Here is a 23547-nt window from a genome sequence, read left to right on the forward strand (position 1 = left end):
GGAAGAGAAAGTGAGAAACAAAAGTTTAAGTTTTACAGAGTTCCTCCTCCTCCCGAGAAGGTAAAAGCCTTTATTTATAGATAAAAGGGATACAACCACTCATAAAGGATATATTAAATACAAGACCAACCTTTTTTACTTTTGGGTTTTTTTTTTTTTTTTAATTAAGTATCCTACAATTCTTGACAAAACATAATCTTACAACACTTGACTTTTTACAAAGATACGGGAGATATTACATTGAAAAGGCAAATTGTCATTTAGTCCACTCCTATTTTACATAAAAGACACAACTATATATTTTAGGACACGCAAATCTTTAATCGTCTGACAAGTTGGTAACGTGCCACGAGTCTTCATCCTAGAAGTCGAGACAACCCATTGATTGAATCCAGCCAGCAGGGATTTGTCGGGGAGATGTATGTGGATAAGTATCCAAAGAAATATCTAGAATCTGAGATGTGTGCTTTGTAGATGTACTGGATACATGCATGTATTGTTATCGTCTGGATTTATGGAGATAGTAATTACGATACCGTATTCAATCTGAGTAGATTCCAATCCCAAATTTCATAGACTATGATTAAAATATTTTACGTGGGACTGATTAGACTCCCCAATTATGTGATCCACGCGCCACCAAGGAGCGTAGGCAATATAGTTTATGAATCTCCGGCGGCAGAAAATTTTATTGGAAACCTTACACTCACTCGGCTCACTTTGGTTTTTGTTTTGGAATCTTTCGTTCAGAGTTGCGTAGAAAGCAATATGGCCACTGCTTGATCTCAAGTCAACTCACCTCTGAGTTTCTGAAACTCTTGTTCTCTCCCATGGCTTTTCTCCAAACACCCCTCTCTCAAAACCAACGTTTTCCCACAAAACTCCCTCATCATGCCAATAACTCGGGGGTAATTTCGCGGAATATTTCTTTTACCAGACCTCTGTCGATAAGAGAATTGAGAATCGTTAGAAGTTCTGGTCAAAACGAGGCCTTGGTTGGTAAGTCTTTTACTCTGTTGATCACTGTAATCTCTGTGATATTGGCTTGTTAGATTATGAATTAAATACAATTCCGAATTAAATGCGTGTGTTTTCATGTTTCTTTTGGCGGTAACCTCTTATAATGCCGTACTTTATACTGGCAGATTCCAGTCCTCAAATATTTGATGTTCCACTACTGTCTTGCTCAGAGGTTTGTTTTCTTTGTCATTTTAGAGCTGAATTCTTCATTAGCTTATTGACCAAATTAAAGATGCAATCCCTGTAATGAGTTTTTTGTGTGTGTTTCTATTTTTTAAGGCTATTGAAATGCTAAAAGTAAATCGAGCAAAACAGAAAAGCAAGCAGCAGTATCTGGCCATGTACTCTAGCGTTTTTGGTGGAATAACAACAGATCCAGCTGCAATGGTGATCCCTATGGATGATCACATGGTCCACCGGGGACACGGTGTCTTTGATACTGCTGCAATAGTGGACGGGTTAGTAAATTTCACCTCTAAACAATGTATCTTTCTTCCTTTTTTTTTTCCATTTTTAACTGTTTGTTAATTTTTTGCTTCTATCCAACTTTGTCAGAATCAATTGATGAACTTTCTTCTATCATATTGGAGGTAGTATCAAGTTCTTTCATGTGTAACTTTTGAGTGGCTATGTATATGATGAACTTCTTCTGTTCATTGCTGCTGAAAGTAGTTCATTGATGTTCTCTAATCATTCTTCTAAGGTTTCCATATTCACAATGTGTTATACACAATTTAGTCAACACTCTAGCAATGTAACAAGCGCATTTAAATCTTATCCTAGAAAACTTATTTTTTGCTGACTAGATTTAGAAACTTGAAATGGATAAATATACAGTATATTTAACTTTCCTTCGAAGTTGAGCTCTGTTCTTCCCTTCTTATCTTTTTCTCCCTAAAATGTATAATATACTACTTGTTAACATTCTTTTATTTAATGCCTATTGAACTAGTAACTTATCTTTGATTCCAAGATAAGAAAACCGTGTTTTGTGACTGTTATACAAACATGTGTTAGTTTATATTTTTCACAATATTAAAATGATGAACTATAGTCACTCCAATTTAAGGTCAATATGATTACTCTGTTCTCTTCTTAGGCTACCTATTATCATCTATCTCTTATCTCGTTATTGATTTTCCACGTTTCAGATACCTGTATGAATTAGACCAACATCTTGACCGTATAATAAGGTCAGCCTCCATGGCCAAAATTAAACTTCCTTATGGTCGGGAAAGTCTGAGAAAAATACTCATACAAACTGTGAGTGCTTCCAAGTGTAAGAAAGGATCATTGAGATACTGGCTTTCAGCTGGAGGGGGGGATTTCCAATTATCTCCAAGTGGGTGCCATGAACCTGCATTTTATGCCATTGTAATACAGGATGAATCACCATTTGTTTCAAAAGGCATTAAAGTAGTAACTTCATCTATCCCAATAAAACCTCCACAATTTGCCACCATGAAGAGTGTGAATTATCTACCAAATGTGCTTTCAAAAATGGAAGCTGAAGAAAATGGTGCATATGCTGCCATTTGGCTCGATGCTGATGGGTTCATTGCTGAAGGGCCTAACATGAATGTTGCATTTGTTACAAAAACGAAGGAGCTTCTGATGCCTCTCTTTGATAAAATCCTGAGCGGGTGCACAGCCAAGAGAGTTTTAAGTCTTGCAGAGGCGCTAGTGAGGGAAGGTAAGCTCCATGGAATTAGAGTAGGTAATGTCACAGTGGAAGAAGGTAAGAGAGCTGAGGAGATGATGCTTATTGGTAGTGGAGTTCTTGTTAAGCCAGTACTGCAATGGGATGACCAGGTCATTGGCAATGGTAAGAACTTTTCCATCTTAATCTATGCCCTTAAAAGCAATACCTTTTTTCAACAAAAGTTACATGAAAGTTCTCCAATGGTTTGGTTTCAAACCAATGTAGAACTTGCTTGCAGCTGAACAAACATGATTTTCACATATTACCTAAGAAAATTCTAGTTAGTGTTATGTTTGCCTAATAGATCAAGTTATTGTTAAAAATATTGATGTTGATTTGAGGATGCATAAATTTTCTTTTTTTGCTGCCTTCTTTTTGCATGACTATAGTGTGTATTGTTTCATTTTATTTCACTTATAAAATTTCCAGTCGCACTTGGAACCGTGATGACTCTTTTCCTTCTCATGATGTGTAACCATGAGTCCTTATCGACAATGCATTTGGCTTTAAAAGCTCTTTAGCTAAGGGGTCCACGTTGGAGGAGTGGGGGAAAAACCGAAAAAGGCAATTGTCTTTTTGCAGTTTCCTCAACAAACACTATATTGTTAATTGTTCCTTTACTCTCCTCCAAGGTAGAGATGTAAAATAGTTTATTTGATATCACTGGATAGCCATGGAAACCTTTTTCCCGTATAAATTTCCTGCAAGCATCACCTAATTTCATTTTGTGGTTTAAACCTGTAATCCACCAAGCTACCTGCATTGCTTTTTTATTTTTATTTTTTATGGTGGAAGTCAAATGTTGTTGATTTTCTTAGTTTTGGGTGCTGACTATGTCCCAATTATATGTTTTCCTGTAGGCAAAGAAGGTCCCATATCTGAAGCTCTATTGGATCTTCTACTGAAGGACATGAAATCTGGCCCCTCTACTGTCCGAGTTCCTGTTCCTTACTGAGAAATTTCATCTCCTTTCTTGATTTGTATCGAAAGTGCTTCACATGTGTTGGTTATGGAGATTGACATGGAACTGTTTGTAATTCAAAAGATTTATTAATGCAAGTTGCTCTGAATTTTGTACATAACAAAATACAGAATTCTGACCTTGTGTGTCATTTTGAGCCCTTTTTTTGGTTCCTCTTCTGTGGTTCTTCCAAAGAGCATCACTGTACTATATACTTCAACATCACATGATGGGGGAGCCCATTCATAATGTTATCTACATTTTTTCTTCTCTACTAAACAAGTTCAGCTCACAATTTGACGCATAAAATAATGACAGTTGTATTGGAAACCACATTGGCCAGACAATTTTGCAATAAACATGAGTAGGTTATGCACTAATCCCACCTGCATTTGCCGAATGAAGATGCCCGACCAATCAGCTAAATTTTTGGAACTCATTTGTAGTCATCTTCGTACATTTTATTATATGGAAAATGTGATATAATATGATTATATATAGAACCTCAATGTACTAATGAATCATTGAAAAAGGACAAATTAATTTATATTGTTTTCATATAAATAATTAGTAAAAGCCAGTGGGTGAAGCATCCAACTTGGGCTAAAATATGTTATAGTAAATGGTTGTCACCTAAGCCACTTTGCCTTGTAAAAGGTGATGCCCTATTTGTTTTCTTCTCACCCTTACCAATATCAATGTCAAAAAGATAGATATTATGGGCCCATTTTTAAAAATAAAGCCATTGTTGAGTACATGATTTAGTGGTTAGATTACATGAAACTTCCTTTGTACATTGAATAAAGAGGCTTTTGCTCTTGAATTTAGTTACTTCTTGTCAGTTTGTGGTTTGATTCTCTAATTACATTTATCTTTTGCTTCTTGCATTTATTGTATTAGTTTTAATTGTAATATGACAATTCATGCAACCAGCCATTATTAGTTTATAGTCTCGAGGAAACGGGTTCCTACTTTATTGGTGGGTGAGGTATGGTGTATGGATGCGCTAGGTCGGTGAGCAAAATTGCTTTTCTCTTCAAATTTGTAAATACGACACCGTTCTTTTGTACTTATATTGTTTTATTGCCTCAAAATCGAACCACACAGAACACCGAGCTTAAATTAACGATAAAATGGTAAATACCGTCTGATGGAGAAGGTAGGCCAAATCAACGGTTTCGATAGAAGTATACCCCAGTACGGCATCATTGTTTTACACGTGGCACGTTCTCGTTGGTCTTCTTTTTTAAATCCCACCTCCCGAATTATTTAACCCTAAAAAAAGAAGAAAAATAATCAAAATCATTTATCAACGGAAAAAATTAATAAATTAAAGAGAGAAAAGAAACAGAGTGTGGGATATAGAGAGAAAGTTAAGAGGAAAAGAGAGCGATACCTGTCGATCAAGGACTGTTTGATTTGTTTGATCGGAGAATAGAGAGTTAGTGGCCGGAATATTCGGCGGCGTAATTGTAATTTCCTGCGATCTCGGTGCCGGAATCGGTCTGATCTCTAAGAGGCTGACTCATTCGTTTTTTTGTTTGGGAGAGCAGAGAAGATGGTGAATTCTATGGTGGAGAGAGCCACGAGCGACATGTTGATCGGGCCTGATTGGGCCATGAACATCGAGATCTGTGACATGCTTAATCACGACCCCGGGTACGCACTCGTCGCACTGGATTCTAATCTGCCCTCTCGTTTTTTTTTTTTTCTTCCTTATAGTTATATGTTCTTTTTTATGGATTTGGTAAATTGGAGTGAACAACTTTTATCTTCTTGAGCCAACGAATTGGAATTATAGCTCTTGTTATTCTCGGACCATTAATCGTTTGTACCGTCTTGCTCTGGTTTTTGATAAATGGAAAGCCTGCCTTGATATTATTGCTTAAAATTCAAATATATTCTGAGTTGGTGTTGGTCATTTTGATTGATAAACCACCCAGCTGCATATAATGAAGTTGAAATATTGCTATGAGATTGGAAACTTTGATGATTGTAAATAGCTTATGTTTAGTCATACTCTTTAAAATTCTCGTATTTGTGCTTGGATTATTGGTGTTTTTTATTTGACTGACTGTGCTCATAAGGTCATAATTTTTATATTATCCTTATTATTGGCAATATAGTATGGTTACTTAATTTTGGTCGATAAGCGGTTGTTCGTTCTTCACTGCGAATCCTTGCGCTAACAGTAATTTGTAAACAAAGTTGCTGATAGAACACTTTGTAGTTGAAACAACATAATTTTTTCTCTTTTCCTTTAGTCTCTTAAAATTTGGTGTTTGACAATGTTTTATCAGGCAAGCAAGGGATATTGTTAAAGGCATAAAGAAACGCATTGGAAGTAAGAATTCAAAAGTTCAACTTCTTGCCCTAACTGTAAGCTCTCTGAGATCTATATTTCATCTAGTTACAGTATTCCTTTTAATATGTATTTCACTTTTTCCCTGCTTTCTGTGTGGTTAACACTTGGCTTTTAGTTTAAAATTTTACTATATTCCTTGGCCTCTCCTGCATTATTTGCCCTATGTAAAGTTTGCTGCCTATATATAAATATGCATGTTTATAGTATATTATCTATTTCTATTTACAAGGTTACTGAACCTTATTTTGCATTGCGATCCATTCTTTAAGTTTTTTTATAATTGTGAAAGTTGACTTGGACAGTTATAATAACTGTTTGGCGATGGTCTTAGATATGAACTTTGAGGTCATTTATGTTGTTTTTCTTCAATTTCTACTCATTGTCTGCATTATGGACTTTAAAGTCTGGTTGGTTTAATGAGGTAGAAATATTTAATATTGCCATTTACAAGATAAGTTGACATCATGTTAGAGTATGATACCTTTAATTTTTTAAAGACACACAAATTTGCCAAAATGGTTGATGCATTTGTTAGTTAAAGATGAAAATGATTGAATTTTGATGCTAATGAGTGGTGCCTGCTCAGTCTCCAAATTTTGATGAAACTGTTATACTTCTTTATGTTCTTTCAAAGAGAGAAATAAAGAGGAAACTTCGTTAAGGCTTTTGATTTTTGTCTTCTTTTTTTTTTCTTCTTCTTAATATCTTGCCTGATTCAGATATGGAGTATAAATGAGTTGTTTATATCTGCTGGAAAGTTATAGTCTCCCTTCTCATGTCTTTTCATTTTTAACAAATTTGTCCCTCAGATTAACTGAACTTATTTAAATTTTATTCTGGTGGCTATATTGTAGTTGTTGGAGACCATCATAAAGAATTGTGGGGACATTGTCCATATGCATGTGGCAGAGAAAGATGTTCTTCATGAGATGGTTAAAATAGTCAAGAAAAAGGTGAGAATGCTTCTCGAGTAGTTTTTGCTGTCTTTCTCTGGTTCTACTTATTTCCTTTCGCTGAAGATTGTTCATAGTTCTTATGATTCTGTGTTGTAGCCTGATTTTCATGNACAGTTATAATAACTGTTTGGCGATGGTCTTAGATATGAACTTTGAGGTCATTTATGTTGTTTTTCTTCAATTTCTACTCATTGTCTGCATTATGGACTTTAAAGTCTGGTTGGTTTAATGAGGTAGAAATATTTAATATTGCCATTTGCAAGATAAGTTGACATCATTTTAGAGTATGACACCTTTAATTTTTTAAAGACACACAAATTTGCCAAAATAGTTGATGCATTTGTTAGTTAAAGATGAAAATGATTGAATTTTGATGCTAATGGGTGGTGCCTGCTCAGTCTCCAAATTTTGATGAAACTGTTATACTTCTTTATGTTCTTTCAAAGAGAGAAATAAAGAGGAAACTTCGTTAAGGCTTTTGATTTTTGTCTTCTTTTTTTTTTCTTCTTCTTAATATCTTGCCTGATTCAGATATGGAGTATAAATGAGTTGTTTATATCTGCTGGAAAGTTATAGTCTCCCTTCTCATGTCTTTTCATTTTTAACAAATTTCTCCCTCAGATTAACTGAACTTATTTAAATTTTATTCTGGTGGCTACATTGTAGTTGTTGGAGACCATCATAAAGAATTGTGGGGACATTGTCCATATGCATGTGGCAGAGAAAGATGTTCTTCATGAGATGGTTAAAATAGTCAAGAAAAAGGTGAGAATGCTTCTCGAGTAGTTTTTGCTGTCTTTCTCTGGTTCTACTTATTTCCTTTCGCTGAAGATTGTTCATAGTTCTTATGATTCTGTGTTGTAGCCCGACTTTCATGTCAAAGAGAAGATACTGATTCTAATAGATACTTGGCAAGAAGCTTTTGGAGGACCGAGGGCAAGATATCCACAATATTTTGCAGCATACCAGGAGTTGTTGGTACGTTGCTTGAGGATTGTTCTTTTAGTGAGAAATAAATGCAGAAAAACCTATCTGATGAGGCGTGGCACAACTGTTTGATTCATCTTTTCATGCATCATCTCCATAGACTGATTTTATCTTACATTTGTCTACTACTTTTGCTATAAGTAGTGCTAATTGCTCTTTTAGGCTTTGCTAATTTCCATTTGTTTCTCCTATAAAGTGGAAAGGAGGGTGATGTCTCTGGTTCACTTCCATTTGTGCATGCAACTTTATTTGCCATGCTGTGTAGAGAGTATGAGAGGGGGAGAGAGAGACTACATGTGACTTTTTTCCTTTATTTTAGCATTCTCTGAAAAAAGATTTTGTGTATCAGCGTGCTGGGGCAGTATTTCCTCAGAGATCTGAGAGGACTGCACCTGTCTTCACTCCACCTCAAACTCAACCTCTATCTTCTTATCCTCAAAATATTCGAAATGCTGATAATCACCAAGAGGCAGCTGAGTCTTCTGCAGATTCAGAGTTCCCAACTTTGAGGTACTTTTGTTTGCTGGTTTTTTGATGGAGCCTAATTTAGTGGTAACTAATGTCATCAGCATAGCCATTTATTTGACACTTGTGGTGTTTTTTTTTAAGCTGCCTGTGAGAATATGATGTTAAAATTCCTCGTTTGTTATCTTGATTGGTGTACTGTTTCATTTGTTGTTGTATCGTGTTTTCATTTCAGTGGTCCTTCCCCTCTGCTTATGGCTCTATTATTTTTTATTTTTTTATTTTTTGTTCTTTCTTACTTCTGTGTACTAAAGCACTAACTTCACCTGATGATATGAGTAGTTGCAAAAGTAAGATGAACATAGGCTATTTGCTTTGATTTAATGTTAATGGTTGCATTACATTTACTACTTCCTTTACTATCTTCTGTGGTATAATTTGTAATCATGTTTCGTACTTTGGCTGGAATTTGACTAGCTTGTCAGAAATTCAGAATGCACGTGGCATTATGGATGTCCTTTCAGAAATGCTAAATGCATTAGATCCAAGCAACAAAGAGGTACTATTCAAATACTGATTGAATTGACACTTTGCTACTAAATCTTGGTGTGAGTTGGATAATTATTTGACATGTAATGCTCAAACTTATGAAATTTAGATCAGTTATAAGATCTGTACATGCAAGTTTTTAAATGTTTATGATTAAAAAAAAAAAAAAAAAATCAACCTCTTAAACTTTTGAATCCTTTCAGTTATTTTTTCTTTCTCTCTGTACATGACAATCTGATGTTCATTTTCTAGTTGCATGTTGTGCTATCTCTATTCCAACCTGCAGGGCCTTAGGCAGGAGGTTATTGTTGACTTGGTGGAACAGTGCCGGACATACAAGCAAAGAGTGGTACATCTTGTTAATTCAACTGCGTAAGTCATAGTTTTTCACCCACTTGTTTGTGTTGCTTATATTGTAATAACTCTCAATTTTTACTTTTACTCTGTTTCAATATTATGGTGCTCTATTGTTATTTTAATGTCAAGTTTCAGCACTGCTATGTCAACATATATATTTCTGCGGTAAATTTTTATCTATTTCTTTCAGAGATGAATCACTGCTATGTCAAGGCTTAGCACTGAATGATGACTTGCAGCGTGTACTAGCCAAGCATGAATCAATTGCTACAGGGAAATCTGCTCCAACGGAGAAGCCCAAGCCTGAATCTAGTGGAGCACTAGTAGATGTAGATGGTCCTGTAGTTGACACCAAAGATGCTACTAAACAGCCAGATGGGAGGTACTTTGTTTTATCCAAACCGTTTATACTCTGACTAAATCCATTGGAACTGATTTATACTCAATGAATTTATTTTATGTTCAGTGCCTAAGTTTTACCATTATAGGTTATATTATTAAAATTTTGAAGTTCTATGAGGCCGGGGTTTGTGTTTTAACTGGGTACCTGTGACTTAAGACTAGTTATTGGCTTTAGTTGGCCGTTGACTGGCTTGGGATTATGAATTTGATTGCTGTATTAGTTATTTCAAGTTGTCTCTGTGTTTTAAGGATTGTTTGGCTGAATTATCAATTAAGATTATTTTGACTAGATTATAAGTTTTTAAGTGCTTTGAGACCCTAGGAATGGTCAATTTCATAATGTAAATCGAGGTTTTGAATTTCAGTTTTGGCTTATATTTAGAATTTTAATAGCTTTTGAAATATATATTTGTATGGTAAATGAAATCATTTGCTTTTGTTGAATTTCAATGTGTTTCAAGACTGAAGATAAATACGAACTAGTTAGAATGTTGATCAGATTGCTTTTTGTTATTTGAGCTGTAAATACCAGGATGTTTTTGCAGGTCGACCTCAAGTAGTGGTGCTGGGGCTCAACCACTGAATCAGTTATTGCTTCCTGCCCCTCCTGCTGCTAATGGTCCAACTACTTCAACGCCAGTCAATCCCAAAATGGACCTTCTGAGCGGCGATGACTATAGCTCTCCAAAGGCAGACAATTCATTGGCTCTTGTTCCTGTGGGACAGCCGCAATCAAACAGTCCTGTATCTTCTCAGCAGACTGCCCTTGCTCTCTTTGATATGTTTTCGGATGGCACCAACGCTCCAAATTCTGTCAATACTCAGTTTCCCAATGTGGCTGGACAACCAAATCCTTTGGTCCAACAAGCCAATCCTTTGACCCCACAACAAAATCTTTCAGCACCACAATTCCAACAGCAGAATTTTCAAACTCCAGAAGCTGGGTTTTACCAAAATGGAAGTGTCCCAAACATGGGATCACCTCGGTATGAGCAATCACTTTATACACAAGGCACTGGTCCTGCGTGGAATGGTCAGCTTCCCCAGCAGCAGCCACACTCGCCATCATATGGTACACTTCTATTTTATGATAAGACTTTTCATCCATGAAATTTGCAGCTGGCACAGGGCCTATGATTTGTATTCATATATACTGTCATAGCAGGCCACATCGCTTTTTTATTGATGTGATCTTCTGCCTGTGTGTTTTTCTACCAGACTGGCCTTGACTGTACACTTTCTTTTTTTACCCCCATAACAGTCAACTTACGATTCTCCATGAGAATCATAAACAAGATTAGTTTTGTGCATTTCATTCATATTTTTTCTTCTTTCCAAAACTGAAGCGGTGTGCCAGGCTTGTGACTGAATGGATTCTCTATAGAATTTTTGTTCTTTACCTGCTTAACTAAATTTCCAAAGCTCACATTGTGGGACGTTGAAAAGGTTTGCAAAGCAGTGGGTCACTGCCACTACCTCCCTGGGAAGCTCAGGCAGCAGACACTAGCCCGGCAGCTGGTTCTCAATATCCTCAGCAAATGCAAGTTACTCAGGTGGCTGTCACACAGTTTCAGCCTGTGCAGAGTGGCCAATATCCTCAAGGACATCCCTCAGGTAATGAGCAGGTAGTTGGTATGTATATTCAGCCTGTCACAAGTGGTCATTTGTTGGCAACCAATAATCAGGCCATTCAAAGCAATCACTTAGTGGGGTTAAATCCTCAATCTGTCCATGGAGGGCAGTATATGGGCATGCTTCCACAGCAAATGCAAGCCAACCAAATGGCTTCTATGTATCCGCAACAAATGTACGGCAACCAAATGGCAGGATATGGCTACGGTCAGCAGCAACTGACACCGTATCTTCAGCAGCAAATGTATGGGCTATCTGTTAGAGATGACAGTGGGTTGAGAGCGTCTTCCTATCAAGTTTCCAATTCCTCTTACTTGCCGCCCATGAAGAAGACCTCGAAACCAGAGGATAAGTTATTTGGAGACCTGGTTGACATGGCTAAATTAAAGCCAACAAAGCCCACTTCTGGAAGAGCTGGTAGCATGTGAAACCTTGACTGGTTTAGCATTTTATTTCCTAATTTTACATTTTGTTTGCTAACTTGCTTCTTTTATTTCTTTTTTAAATTTTCAATATATATATATATATATTCTTCTATTTTGGTCGTTTTGATGCAATATTTGTGTTGCTCGTTTGGCATTGGAATCATGTACATTGCTTGTAGAGAAAATGAAAAAAAAGAAAGAAAAAAAAAAAGAGTTGACACTGTAGTTGGAACTTGGAATTGGAAGCTGAGTTTCTCTTGGATTTCTGGATATTTTATTTCGATTAATAATATCAGATGACTACCATTTCTTTCAGAATTTTTTGACTAAGATGCTATGGGAGTTGTCTCTAGTTATTTAGTATGCTTTATTACTCGTCTGTGGAGAACTCCCCTTCTGCTGGCAAGTTGAATTGTGAATGATATTTGCTGATAAAAAATGTTTGTTCTTCAACCTATTCCCCAAGATATGTATGAGTCGTACTGTTGGCTTCTTGCAGGCTTCCATCTCGGACTTCAGCAATTGACTTTGGTCATTTGTTCAAGGTAAAGAAATGGAAAAAGAGATTACTACTTACTAGACAAGGTCCTGAGAGCGTCTCTTATATTAGCTGGAATATTTTTTAGCTTGTATCAATGTGTGAGATGATAAATTCTATTTATTTATACCCTGCAGGAAGTTGATCGTCCTTGTTCATCCTTCTTGTTTAATTTCACTGTCGGTCAATTGTACTCAAAACAATTAAAGAAATCACCAATTTACCAAATTGAGTTCTAGATCCATTCCATCATTCATTCAAGAAAATAGTTGTATGAGTTGGCAAAGCACATGAATTCTATATTTAAGCATTGTTAGACATGCTATCCTAATTTTTCATAATTTTTTTATTCATAAGTGAGATATCGAAGCTCACATTAAAGCTTGTCTAATCTAACGTAATTGCACAAATGTAGTAGATACTTCTCTTGTGATTCGAACATTACCCCTTAGGTATAGCCAACTTCAATGGTTGAAGGGTTCGCCATCTGGTCACAAAGGGTGAGATAATTCTTCGTAAATTTTGCAAATGACAATCAAGAACAAACTAAAAGATTCCATCAATTGGAACCCATGTATAGCATTTCTAATCTTAATGCATTCAAACAAGATACAAATTAGAGTAAAACCTTGCAAATTGCAAGGTTTGTAATTCACAACAGAAGTTATTGAGATGTATTATAGCAACTAAATTGATTCAGTTCAATCCAAAAAGTTATCCATGTATTCAACATTTTCTTGCTCAGATTTTTCATTGAGCAAATATTTCTTACAAAATACATCTCTCCAACACTGAATAAGAGGCAAAGAAAAACTAACATCTTAAAACCCCTTACCTTTATCAAATTCAAGAAGAAAATGCATTATAAGATTAACATGAAATCTGTTTGATGAAACAACCGCAGCAAAAACTTGTCATAAAGGCATAGAGATACCTGCCACAAAGAAAGATTAAAAAATTATAAACAATCACAATGGTTACATTAATGATAACTAACATTTACATCCGAATACACTGCTCATCATATTAAGCACAACAAATATCAGATGCAGTCTCTTAAATGGGCAAGGAGTTATAGACATGTTTGTGGAACAGGTTCTATGATCCTTCGTTGTCTTAAACTTTTATTACTTCTACCATGCAAATTCTTCAGTTGCTTCTTGAAACAATGTAGTACCATATTGACAGTGTGTTTTGTACTGGAACTATTTTAATTCTAACATGCCATCCCTGATGGAATTAATAATACTTCCTATGTTTACCTGTTTGTGTTCCGAGTAGCAAACAGAAGATCAATCATTTTATTTACGGACACAGCCACCATGTTGATAAGCTACCCACCATGGAATATGTAATTCTTTTAATGGACCTTTCAGAAGGTCTAAACTTTACAATTATTCATGCCTATTACCATTAGGTGATGTAGCAACTGCCACACATCTATTTGTTTAGAGGATTTGTCGGGNGAGATAATTCTTCGTAAATTTTGCAAATGACAATCAAGAACAAACTAAAAGATTCCATCAATTGGAACCCATGTATAGCGTTTCTAATGTTAATACATTCAAACAAGATACAAATTAAAGTAAAACCTTGCAAATTGCAAGGTTTGAAATTCAGAAAATAAGTTATTGAGATGTATTATAGCAACTAAATTGATTCAGCTCAATCCAAAAAGTTATCCATGTATTCAACATTTTCTTGCTCAGATTTTTCATTGAGCAAATATTTCTCACAGAATACATCCCTCCAACACTGAATAAGAGGCAAAGAAAAACCAACATCTTAAAACCCCTTACCTTTATCAAATTCAAGAAGAAAATGCATTATAAGATTAACATGAAATCTGTTTGATGATACAACCGCAGCAAAAACTTGTCATAAAGGCATAGAGATACCTGCCACAAAGAAAGATTAAAAAATTATAAACAATCACAATGGTTACATTAATGATAACTAACATTTACATCCGAATACACTGCTCATCATATTAAGCACAACAAATATCAGATGCAGTCTCTTAAATGGGCAAGGAGTTATAGACATGTTTGTGGAACAGGTTCTATGATCCTTCGTTGTCTTAAACTTTTATTACTTCTACCATGCAAATTCTTCAGTTGCTTCTTGAAACAATGTAGTACCATATTGACAGTGTGTTTTGTACTGGAACTATTTTAATTCTAACATGCCATCCCTGATGGAATTAATAATACTTCCTATGTTTACCTGTTTGTGTTCCGAGTAGCAAACAGAAGATCAATCATTTTATTTACGGACACAGCCACCATGTTGATAAGCTACCCACCATGGAATATGTAATTCTTTTAATGGACCTTTCAGAAGGTCTAAACTTTACAATTATTCATGCCTATTACCATTAGGTGATGTAGCAACTGCCACACATCTATTTGTTTAGAGGATTTGTCGGGGGGCAATACTACACTTACAACCTAATCTTACAAACTTTTTCTCACAACTCCGACGTAACAGCTCGCAATTGGTTTCTGATAAACTTCAAGTTTGCTTGAACCAAATTGTCATACTCCAAATCTTGATTTTAACACAAGGGATGTGAGCAATCTTAAACCACTATTTTCTTTTATCTCTTTTCTCCAGTATTTTATTCTTTATTTTTAGCAAAGGAGAAGCTCTACACTATAAATATATAGATATTTTATTTTGTAAAAATCTGTAATCTCTGTGAAGTTATATACACTACCTCTTGACAACCATAAATATATGGATGTATCTAAGAAAGGTGCGGTGCTGTACAACCTACACTGAATGAGTGGCTTATAGATATTCAAATCTACATAAGTTTTAAGTGCTGTCTGGTTGGTGGAAAGATCTTCTCCCAGAAAGCATAGTATACTTTTGACAATATCTAACAGTTAAATTTTCGAAGAGCATTTAACAATTCCAAGGCTATGATAATATTAATTAGTAATAATTAATAAGTTAGAGAATTTTAAGGCTATAATATTTTTATGCATATCATAAATTAACGAAGAGAGTTCCTAAGTGCTTGAAGTTTTTCTCACATTCGACAAAGGAAGTCCTTTAAATCAATATAAATACAGCTAAATGTCTGCGTGTATGTGCAGGAAAGAGATAAAAAACGACCTTGAGGAACCAAACCCCAGCTCTGAGAATCGGTGGAAAGAAATGATTTCAGCCGAGCCGAAGCTACTGCACTATGCAATGGCATCATCGACATCAAGCAGCTCAATTCCACTGGTAATCTAAATCCAACAAAAACAATCAGAATATTAGTTTATTTTTGCTTGCATTTTCTCACAAATCAAGCATTGGTTATTGGGTACACTCTGAGAAATATCTGACCTTGAAATGCGCTTCATTGAGGAGGAGACCTGAGGTTGAGAGCTTGATTTCAATGGAGAAATTGTGGACATAACCGATTTGTTGGTTCTCAGCTTGACAGAAAAAGAGGGTAAGCGGGTTGATGATAACCGTGAGAGAATCCCTGATCCAGCCATTGTCACAGAGCTCTTACCAGGGTTTTAAGCTATTGCTAGGGTTTATACAAATCCCGTAATGAATAACTTGCGCCTAGTGTGTAATGCGCTTTAAAGCTGTTTGGGTTCGGTTTTATATATTTCAATCAGTACGTTTAATTAAAGCACTCCAACTACGGCCGAAACTACCCGAACTTTGAGGAATGTACTTTTCCACCCCTAGTTTCAGAAACAGCATTTTTCCACCCCATTTTTTTAAATTTAAACGTTAAAAATAACGGCACAAGGGTATTGACGTGATTTCATATTCCCAGATTGAACATAACCAACCCTAAACCTAATTAAACCCTATTATGTAAATAAAAAAATACATTAAAAAATAATAAAAATCCTCAACTCTTTCACTTTTCCCCCTGACTTTCTAGTGTTTATCAACTCATATCTCAAAAAGCAAATAGTAGAAAAACAAAACAGAAAACTCCTCTCACTTCTTCCCTGTATTTTTCAAATCAAATGTTGTCAAAAGATAAATTCCATGAAATTCCTCCTATTCTCCCCTACATCTATCAACTCCATAATATAATTAATAGCATTTATCTAGACAACGACAACAACGCCTATCTGAACAACATCAGCACGATTAGTCTTGGATATATTGACATTTTTTTTCTCTTATTTTGAATAATTTGTGATTTGATTTGTTAATTGAGTAATTCGGCATTTTTTAACTTAATTATTGATTAATTTCGGTTTTAATACTTATTAATTGGGAAAATAATGAATAGTAAGGGTAAAATGGGTATTTACAAGGTCAAAGCTGGTCAACAGATAATTGATATGGATGGACAATTAACATTGGGTGGGAAATTATGTTCCTCAAATTTGGGGTGGGAACATGTCATTCACTATTCAGCCCTCCAACTACTGTCAAATGCTTTGATAATTCAGGCCTACAAGGGCATTATAGGTTACAAAAAATTAATTATTTAAATAATTTTATTTTATTACAAAAAATACACATAATACGTTGTTTAAAATTAAAGCTCCGGAATTTAGAGAAAATCTAGTACAAAATTATAAAGTAGTAATAAAATTAGTAGAGTAAAATAACAGGATACAACTCTTTTTGTGTTTGCTTCCAACCAACGTCATCAAGTAATTTTGAGCCGTTGATCTTGGAGAAGACGGTACAGATTGTCAAACGGCGAAACGATATTGTAGATCATGACACACCTAATAAAAACTTCCTGATCAAACTGCTTTTCCGTTCTCAAATCGAAGGCAATTGAAAGCTCTCAGATAGCTTCAACAGGTGAGATTCTTACCTTTTCTCGTTTACTTTATTATTATTATCACTGTTTTGATTATTTGTTTCGTCTCTCGATCTTGCCGTACCGATCTCTACAGTTTGTTTGGTCGCCTTGAAAATTTCTGAAAAAACGTAAGATTTTTATTTTTATTTTTATTTTTTTTTTGTTCCTTTGTTTATCGGATTCTGGGCTATCAGTTTTGTAGTTTTGTCCAGTGAAGATGAGCTTGTTTATGATTATTTTAATTGTTTTTGTGTAGATTTATCATATTACTGGATGTTGTGAAAGCTCAAAACTTTTTGTTAAATTCCTGTTCTTTTGCTAAGAATTAGAATAACGAGACTTGTGTGTTTTGTTAGAATTGAAATCTTAGGATTTAGAAACTTGATCGATGGGAATTACATATTTGGCTTTAGTTTTGTTATAATTTGTGCGGATATGAAGCTCTCCTTGTTGCAATTATTGTGTAGTATATTATTATTCACCGGGAATTGATTAATTGTTGTTCATGATGTTTGTTTCTTTGATTCATGCAGTTATTTGGTAAAAGTTTGATATTCTTTTTGAACTCTATCGAGTACATAATCAGCAACTAAAATGCAGGTTAGCTACTATTGATATGATTACTCTTGCTTTAATGATAGTTTATTTTGTGTGGTTATGGTCACTTGTTCTTTGACGTTGTCAGACATAAACCTAGAAATAAAAAATAGATCATGTTATATGGATTGCTCCATTTGCTCACTTATCCTTTGACATTATATTTCATGTTTTGTTGCATATTTGATACTCATGGATGAGTATGAGTCCTGAATATGGTTGTGGATAAGCAGGAATAGAGAAGGATTTATGTGGCTGGAGCAAATTAGTTTGGACTTTAGAAAACTTTGACATCAGTTGCATTCCATATGCAGGCATCGAGGGCAAGGTTATTTAAGGAATACAAAGAAGTGCAACGAGAGAAATCAGCTGACCCAGATATTCAATTAGTTTGTGATGATTCCAACATATTTAAATGGACTGCTCTTATCAAGGTAGGTGATTTTATGATGAGAAAAAAGGTCAACTTTGTTTTTGCTTGACTTGCATTGTCTAATTTCCTATTCAGGGACCATCAGAGACTCCTTTTGAGGGTGGAGTCTTCCAGCTTGCTTTTGCTGTTCCAGAGCAATATCCTTTGCAACCTCCGCAAGTGCGGTTTTTAACAAAAATATTCCATCCAAATGTGCATTTTAAGGTATGAGTCCCAGTATGATTCCTTAACTCGTTGTTTGGTTCCTTTGACAAAAAAGGGGAGATGAACATTGTTTAAATCTTATGAGGGATTCAACTAATATCATAAGCAACATCAGCATATTAAATGTTCATGAAACTGAATTGTTCTTTAGTTCTAGCATGATGTTTGTTTGTTTTCTTTTTGAATCATATAGTTGATTTGAAGATTTGCTAAAAAAATTTGTTGAAAGATAAATATTTTTTTTCCTCTTTGTTTAGCTTCAACCTATCAAACATTAAACAACTTGTTGGTTGTTAAGTTGAATTATACTTACTTTTGATGCAAAAGGTGTTAATTGAGTATAGTATTGTTAATTTCTCTTTACAGACAGGAGAAATATGCCTTGATATCTTGAAAAATGCATGGAGCCCAGCCTGGACACTTCAGTCTGTTTGTAGGGCTATTATTGCTTTGATGGCACACCCGGAACCTGATAGTCCACTAAACTGTGATTCAGGTATATTGATGTTTTTCTCACATCCAAAGAATAGGAATTAATACAAGCCTACTATTAAGTTGCTTTCATTATAAAGAAGTTTCATCTTCTGGGCTTTTCCTTCTCGTGGACAGGCAACCTGCTGCGTTCGGGTGATACCAGGGGATACCAATCCATGGCAAGGATGTACACTAGACTTGCAGCAATGCCTAAGAAAGGCTGACTTTAGTGCTGTTTAATGTGATGAATCATGAGAGGATTAATCGGTCCAAAAGAATTATTTTCGAATTTCAAACTTACATTGTTTCTGTATTTATAATTATTTTCGAATTTCAAACTTACATTGTTTCTGTATTTATACTACTATAAAAAGCATCATTGAAACTGACATGTCATATGTGACACACTATGTTTGCCAAGGATGAATGTAAAAGTTTTTTTTTAAGTGTTGTCTATTTTCAGTTGGTTTGTACTTTTTTTTATTTTTTATTTTTTTTGGAAAAATCATTCAATAGGTATAGGTCTGCATATATATATATATATATATATATATATATATAGTGGAAAAGTAGAAATCTTCTCTTTTAGGTTGGACAAATGATAAAAGACTACAAATACTAAAGAGGTTAGTCTAGAATAAAATTTGGGCAATGCTAGATTTACAAATATTTTTTTTTGTATAAAGTGATGTGATAGAAGATAAATGAAAGAGTGAATATGATAAGTTTGACTTTTTGTATTCATTTATTCATTTATCTCTTATTATATCACTTTGTATAAGAAATCTTTGGAAATTTATTTGTACGTCTAACATTATTGATAAAATTTTCCATCTGCCTTGTGTCTGTCTTGACAAAGGCTGGGGAGCATGTGCATGTACAGGAAGATCTTAATGAAATTACTTGCCGTTACTAAATTAAGAGAGAATTGGAATTACGTCTTATGAGGATTTTTGAACTACTCAAAGGGGAAAAGAAAACAATTACAAATATTACATTAAAAAAATTAATTCTTCAGAAACTTGTCGAACCAATCACTAGCTTCTTTAACCATCAAGGATGTCATCTGGTGCCCAATTCCAGGTTGTGCAATCAACTGCATGTACAGGAAATAATAATTGTATATTATAAAGCACAGAAAATCATGAGAAACAGCAATGGCAAAGACAATTATTCAAATTTATAAAGCTTTTAAAACTTATTGTTGTATAAATACAGAGCTTAAGACTTCTGGACGATGGCGGAGCAGAAAACATTATTTCATTTACATAAGACATTATAATTGCTGCACCAGATAAAGCAAGTACGTACCTTGAATTTATCCACACTATTGGTGTCTCCATAGGCTTTGCATGCTCTTTCTTTGGGAATTTCCAAACCTGCAAGTGGACAGCGAGGATCTTCTGCGCCTATATTTTTAAAATCAAAACAACATTGTAATGCACAATGAACATTTAGACTCAAGTAAAAGATTATTTCCAAAAACTATTTAAGTGAAAAAAACTAGAAGAAAGGTGCAGCTTTATAAAGATTGCAGGTCTTCTAAATCAGGGGATAACCTATAGAAGATGGGGGAAAAAAAAAAAGCAAGAGAAATCACTTGTCCCCAAAGTCCAAGGGCGCAATGATTGAAAACCCTTACTGTGAGAATAAGCCTCTGCATAGAACAATTATTGTAGCAAAAGAACAATTGTATGGGGGAGATTGAAGTTTACGAAATAAATACATACCATTCACAATAAGCAGTGGGCGTGGAGCAATGGCTGGAATTGTGTAAGGAGAATCAAACTGGGAAGCTAGACCAGGAGCAATTCTATCCCAGACCTGTTCAGAAGAGTAAAAACAATAAGAGTTAAGAGGCAATCTGACTTCAGATACACACTGTAAAAGAATAAGCTAAAAAGGTTGACTTCTGAAGGATGAAAACAAGATCATCATATTAAATGCATATGTCTACATCCGAAAGCTAATTCTTAAATTCATAACTGGTGGTATTCGCATGATAGTCACAAGGATCAGCACATGGAAACACATCATAAAAGACAACAATATGAACATGCCATTGAAGGATAAACATAAAGTTGTATGCTTATCTATAAGGGCAAAACAGTAACCAACCTTCTCCACCACTTCTTTATCAATAGCGCTCTTACCTAAATCAATCCTTGCTTCTGAACCAAAAACAAAGAACATCAGTCAAACAAATGCTAGAAGCATAGAGAAGATCCACAGATGCTTTCATTTTATTTAATTCCCAATCAGTTTACCACAAAACTTCAGATATAAAGGCTTCACACTGTAGTGATTTACCTTCAAACACAGCCTTTATACTGTCAACTCGAGCTTGCCATTGATTGTTGTCTATAGCCCATCGAAATCCCTACAATTTATTATTTTATTGTATAAAAGTAAAGTCATTCAAAAGTAAAATTGTTACACGTTCAAAAATAAAAATTAGAATTTTATCAACACACCTGAACTCCAATTATAGGAACAACCACTGCATAGCGGGTGTCAGAAGCAGCACCAAACCATGCATGCATTCCTACATTGGTTAATGACCACATCAGTTTGCATACTACAGTAAGTATGGAAATAATGTGTCAATTCTTTTTAATTTCTCTTAACCAACCTCCAAGTGATTCACCAGTGATACCTATCCTCATTGGGTCTATATCTTCTCTCTGTGTTAAATAATCTGCTAGTTTTATCAAGTCCCAGGCCTGCAAGATTTAAAGTCCTAAGTTGCTATTTCAAGAACCAAAGAAATTCAGAAAAGAGAATACTATGGTTTAGTTAGCATTTTTTGTTGAGCCATAGAAACAAGGAAAACTAAACAACAAAACTTTCCACTTATTGCCAACTCAATTATCCCAAACAATACTGTAAGCAGGTAAACAATGCAGAAATAACTACATAGAGCAAATGAAGAAATGACCGAGGAATTACTGTATCAAATATGAATGGCATCGTGTCGCCCTTCTTCCATGATGAAACGAGAGCCTGCATCCAAATAGATTAATGGGATCAAGATCATCAAAGAAACATTTCACTGCTCAAGGACTAACTAAAACCATAGATTCTTCCACATTCACATAAGAAATTTGCAACTTTGCACTGATACAAGTTCTAGTATTCTCGCAAATGAAAAACAATTATCCTTTGAAGATTCCTTTAACAGCCAAAAAGGTGATACGTGGAGAAGAACAAAATTTGCATAAAATCATTTTTTCTTTCTCAAGTTTTATAGCAAAAACAATTGAAACAGACAAACTTGAAGCAAAATTAAGAGTAGAAAATACACACATCTCGATAAGTGGTTAAGTTGCTAGCACGTTCCCCATGGTAGCGAGAATCAATAGCAATCGCTATGTATCCCCGAGAAGCATATGCCTGAAATAAACAAAAATAAGAGGAGCTCAACATAAAAAAAAATGAAGTTTAACCAAAACGGAAATCAAGATAAAACCCAGAAGAGTAGCTACCTCAAGCAACGGCCGTAACCACTCTTTGCACTTATTTGTACTATGCAGAAAAACAATAGCAGGCCTTCTCCGGTGTTCACTTTCTTTCAAACTTAAAATCAACACAGGCAAACGCCCCTGCTCTCCTGCCTATCAACAATGAACATAATACCATTGTTATCTTCAAAACCAAAATCATGCAACGTGTACATCACATGCATAGATACTTAAACAAATTCACTAGCTTGAGGGGTTTAACAAAATCTTAGAAATTTTTAGACAGGATGAATTAACCAAACAAAAGAAATAACCAGTTTAGATATTGAAAATAAAAAAATAGAAATAATAAGGGGAAAAAATATCAAATACCTCAGTATGCAAGTAAAGATTTTCTTCTTTCAGTAACTCCTTAAAATTTTCTATCTTAGCCTTTGGACATGACTCCATTGCCTAGTAAAAACATCAATAAGAATAGATTAGTTCAGTACAATCAACAATTCTTCATCAACGTAACCACAACGATAATAACCTCACTAAAGCGTGGAGGTGAAGCTTCCTGGAATAAAGGATTTGCCACAGGTTTTGCAGGTTCCACGGTCAACGGAACTGCCAATTCCGACAAGTTAACCAGAACAACGGCTTTAGATTTCAAAACATATTGAATATCAGATTTACTAAACAAATCATCAACTATTAACAGAGTCACAAGTAACATAAAAACATGTGTGATTTGATTGGCAGCTGTGAAAAATTGAATGAATCATGTGAAAACAATCAAGCAGAGTACCTTCAGCGGATCTTCTGCTCCGCAAAACTTTGAGAAAATCAGATCGAATTTTCTCAGCATCGTCGGCACCTTGCCTATCCATTTCAGTATGTGTAGAGCTAGTGATTGCTTTGTTTCTGATTTGGATCCCGTATTTATAAGGAAACCTTTTTGGCGGGCAGGTCCACACACAGAATGCGTGTGGAACACACGTGTAGAGTTTTAGAGGATGCACGTGTGTGGTAGATGGTGTGATCAACATGGATGAATAGGACAGGGGTGTTTATGAACGGAGGATAAGAAAAACTGAAACAAGAAGCTTCATCATTGTTTTTGTTTAGTTCTTTTCTCTTACCCAAAACAGTTTGTCAGTAGCCAACCAAAGTTTAATCATATGTATTAAAGTCGCACATGTTTTTTTTAAGGTATTCAATTATAATAATAAAATTTAATAGAGTTAA

General features: G+C 35.0%; 5 protein-coding genes across 8 annotated transcripts; 3 read left to right on the top strand and 2 right to left on the bottom strand.

Moving 5' to 3' along the window:
* Positions 1–621: 621 nt before the first annotated feature.
* On the top strand, positions 622–3962 carry LOC116114630 (D-amino-acid transaminase, chloroplastic). Its single transcript, XM_031400772.1, has 5 exons — positions 622–999; positions 1146–1192; positions 1300–1478; positions 2172–2845; positions 3583–3962. The coding sequence occupies exons 1-5, from the start codon at positions 831–833 to the stop codon at positions 3675–3677; spliced, it is 1164 nt and encodes a 387-aa protein (XP_031256632.1). The 5' UTR covers positions 622–830; the 3' UTR covers positions 3678–3962.
* A 1036-nt stretch (positions 3963–4998) lies between these two features.
* On the top strand, positions 4999–11933 carry LOC116114618 (TOM1-like protein 9). Of its 2 annotated transcripts, XM_031400755.1 has the most exons (10): positions 4999–5342; positions 5984–6062; positions 6903–7001; positions 7869–7982; positions 8341–8501; positions 8934–9015; positions 9292–9377; positions 9553–9744; positions 10310–10836; positions 11211–11933. In XM_031400755.1, the coding sequence occupies exons 1-10, from the start codon at positions 5242–5244 to the stop codon at positions 11822–11824; spliced, it is 2055 nt and encodes a 684-aa protein (XP_031256615.1). In that variant the 5' UTR covers positions 4999–5241; the 3' UTR covers positions 11825–11933. The 2 variants fall into 2 exon arrangements, with proteins under 2 accessions (XP_031256615.1, XP_031256616.1); XM_031400756.1 differs by lacking the exons at positions 4999–5342; positions 5984–6062; positions 6903–7001 and adding an exon at positions 7677–7769.
* A 1077-nt stretch (positions 11934–13010) lies between these two features.
* LOC116114620 lies at positions 13011–15953 on the bottom strand. Of its 2 annotated transcripts, none has more exons than XM_031400758.1 (3): positions 15702–15953; positions 15483–15601; positions 13011–13293 (listed from the first exon to the last, which is right to left on the bottom strand). In XM_031400758.1, the coding sequence occupies exons 1-3, from the start codon at positions 15854–15856 to the stop codon at positions 13274–13276; spliced, it is 294 nt and encodes a 97-aa protein (XP_031256618.1). In that variant the 5' UTR covers positions 15857–15953; the 3' UTR covers positions 13011–13273. The 2 variants fall into 2 exon arrangements, with proteins under 2 accessions (XP_031256618.1, XP_031256617.1); XM_031400757.1 differs by lacking the exon at positions 13011–13293 and adding an exon at positions 14125–14257.
* Positions 15954–17060: 1107 nt separating this feature from the next.
* LOC116114632 (protein PEROXIN-4) lies at positions 17061–19339 on the top strand. 2 transcript variants are annotated; one of them, XM_031400775.1, is made up of 8 exons: positions 17061–17147; positions 17243–17276; positions 17682–17748; positions 18060–18179; positions 18254–18382; positions 18749–18878; positions 18992–19178; positions 19214–19339. In XM_031400775.1, the coding sequence occupies exons 3-7, from the start codon at positions 17743–17745 to the stop codon at positions 19078–19080; spliced, it is 474 nt and encodes a 157-aa protein (XP_031256635.1). In that variant the 5' UTR covers positions 17061–17147; positions 17243–17276; positions 17682–17742; the 3' UTR covers positions 19081–19178; positions 19214–19339. The 2 variants fall into 2 exon arrangements, with proteins under 2 accessions (XP_031256635.1, XP_031256636.1); XM_031400776.1 differs by having other exon boundaries at positions 18992–19175; positions 19211–19339.
* Positions 19340–19805: 466 nt separating this feature from the next.
* LOC116114631 (putative esterase YitV) lies at positions 19806–23365 on the bottom strand. The gene is made up of 13 exons (XM_031400774.1): positions 23108–23365; positions 22850–22926; positions 22690–22770; positions 22342–22470; positions 22163–22249; positions 21806–21859; positions 21489–21579; positions 21331–21401; positions 21167–21236; positions 20975–21027; positions 20587–20680; positions 20168–20265; positions 19806–19952 (listed from the first exon to the last, which is right to left on the bottom strand). The coding sequence occupies exons 1-13, from the start codon at positions 23346–23348 to the stop codon at positions 19863–19865; spliced, it is 1236 nt and encodes a 411-aa protein (XP_031256634.1). The 5' UTR covers positions 23349–23365; the 3' UTR covers positions 19806–19862.
* Positions 23366–23547: the final 182 nt, after the last annotated feature.

Source organism: Pistacia vera, unplaced genomic scaffold, assembly GCF_008641045.1.
Source record: "Pistacia vera cultivar Batoury unplaced genomic scaffold, PisVer_v2 Contig715, whole genome shotgun sequence".
Taxonomy (NCBI): domain Eukaryota; kingdom Viridiplantae; phylum Streptophyta; class Magnoliopsida; order Sapindales; family Anacardiaceae; genus Pistacia; species Pistacia vera.

Excerpts from the sequence above, each read along its gene's own strand:
- LOC116114632 (XM_031400775.1), top strand. Across the intron at positions 18,180-18,253 it reads AATGGACTGCTCTTATCAAG|GGACCATCAGAGACTCCTTT; the intron begins GTAGGTGATTTT and ends TTTCCTATTCAG. Across the intron at positions 18,879-18,991 it reads TCCACTAAACTGTGATTCAG|GCAACCTGCTGCGTTCGGGT; the intron begins GTATATTGATGT and ends TCTCGTGGACAG.
- LOC116114618 (XM_031400755.1), top strand. The coding sequence starts at position 5,242 with ATGGTGAATTCTATGGTGGAGAGAGCCACGAGCGACATGTTGATCGGG. Across the intron at positions 9,378-9,552 it reads CATCTTGTTAATTCAACTGC|AGATGAATCACTGCTATGTC; the intron begins GTAAGTCATAGT and ends TATTTCTTTCAG. Across the intron at positions 10,837-11,210 it reads GCCACACTCGCCATCATATG|GTTTGCAAAGCAGTGGGTCA; the intron begins GTACACTTCTAT and ends GACGTTGAAAAG.
- LOC116114631 (XM_031400774.1), bottom strand. The coding sequence starts at position 23,348 with ATGTTGATCACACCATCTACCACACACGTGCATCCTCTAAAACTCTAC. Across the intron at positions 20,681-20,974 it reads ATAAAGAAGTGGTGGAGAAG|GTCTGGGATAGAATTGCTCC; the intron begins GTTGGTTACTGT and ends TCTTCTGAACAG. Across the intron at positions 20,266-20,586 it reads CCCACTGCTTATTGTGAATG|GCGCAGAAGATCCTCGCTGT; the intron begins GTATGTATTTAT and ends TTAAAAATATAG.
- LOC116114620 (XM_031400758.1), bottom strand. The coding sequence starts at position 15,856 with ATGGCTGGATCAGGGATTCTCTCACGGTTATCATCAACCCGCTTACCC. Across the intron at positions 15,602-15,701 it reads TCAATGAAGCGCATTTCAAG|ATTACCAGTGGAATTGAGCT; the intron begins GTCAGATATTTC and ends TGTTGGATTTAG. Across the intron at positions 13,294-15,482 it reads CTGGGGTTTGGTTCCTCAAG|GTATCTCTATGCCTTTATGA; the intron begins GTCGTTTTTTAT and ends TCTTTGTGGCAG.
- LOC116114630 (XM_031400772.1), top strand. The coding sequence starts at position 831 with ATGGCTTTTCTCCAAACACCCCTCTCTCAAAACCAACGTTTTCCCACA. Across the intron at positions 1,193-1,299 it reads CACTACTGTCTTGCTCAGAG|GCTATTGAAATGCTAAAAGT; the intron begins GTTTGTTTTCTT and ends CTATTTTTTAAG. Across the intron at positions 1,479-2,171 it reads ACTGCTGCAATAGTGGACGG|ATACCTGTATGAATTAGACC; the intron begins GTTAGTAAATTT and ends TCCACGTTTCAG.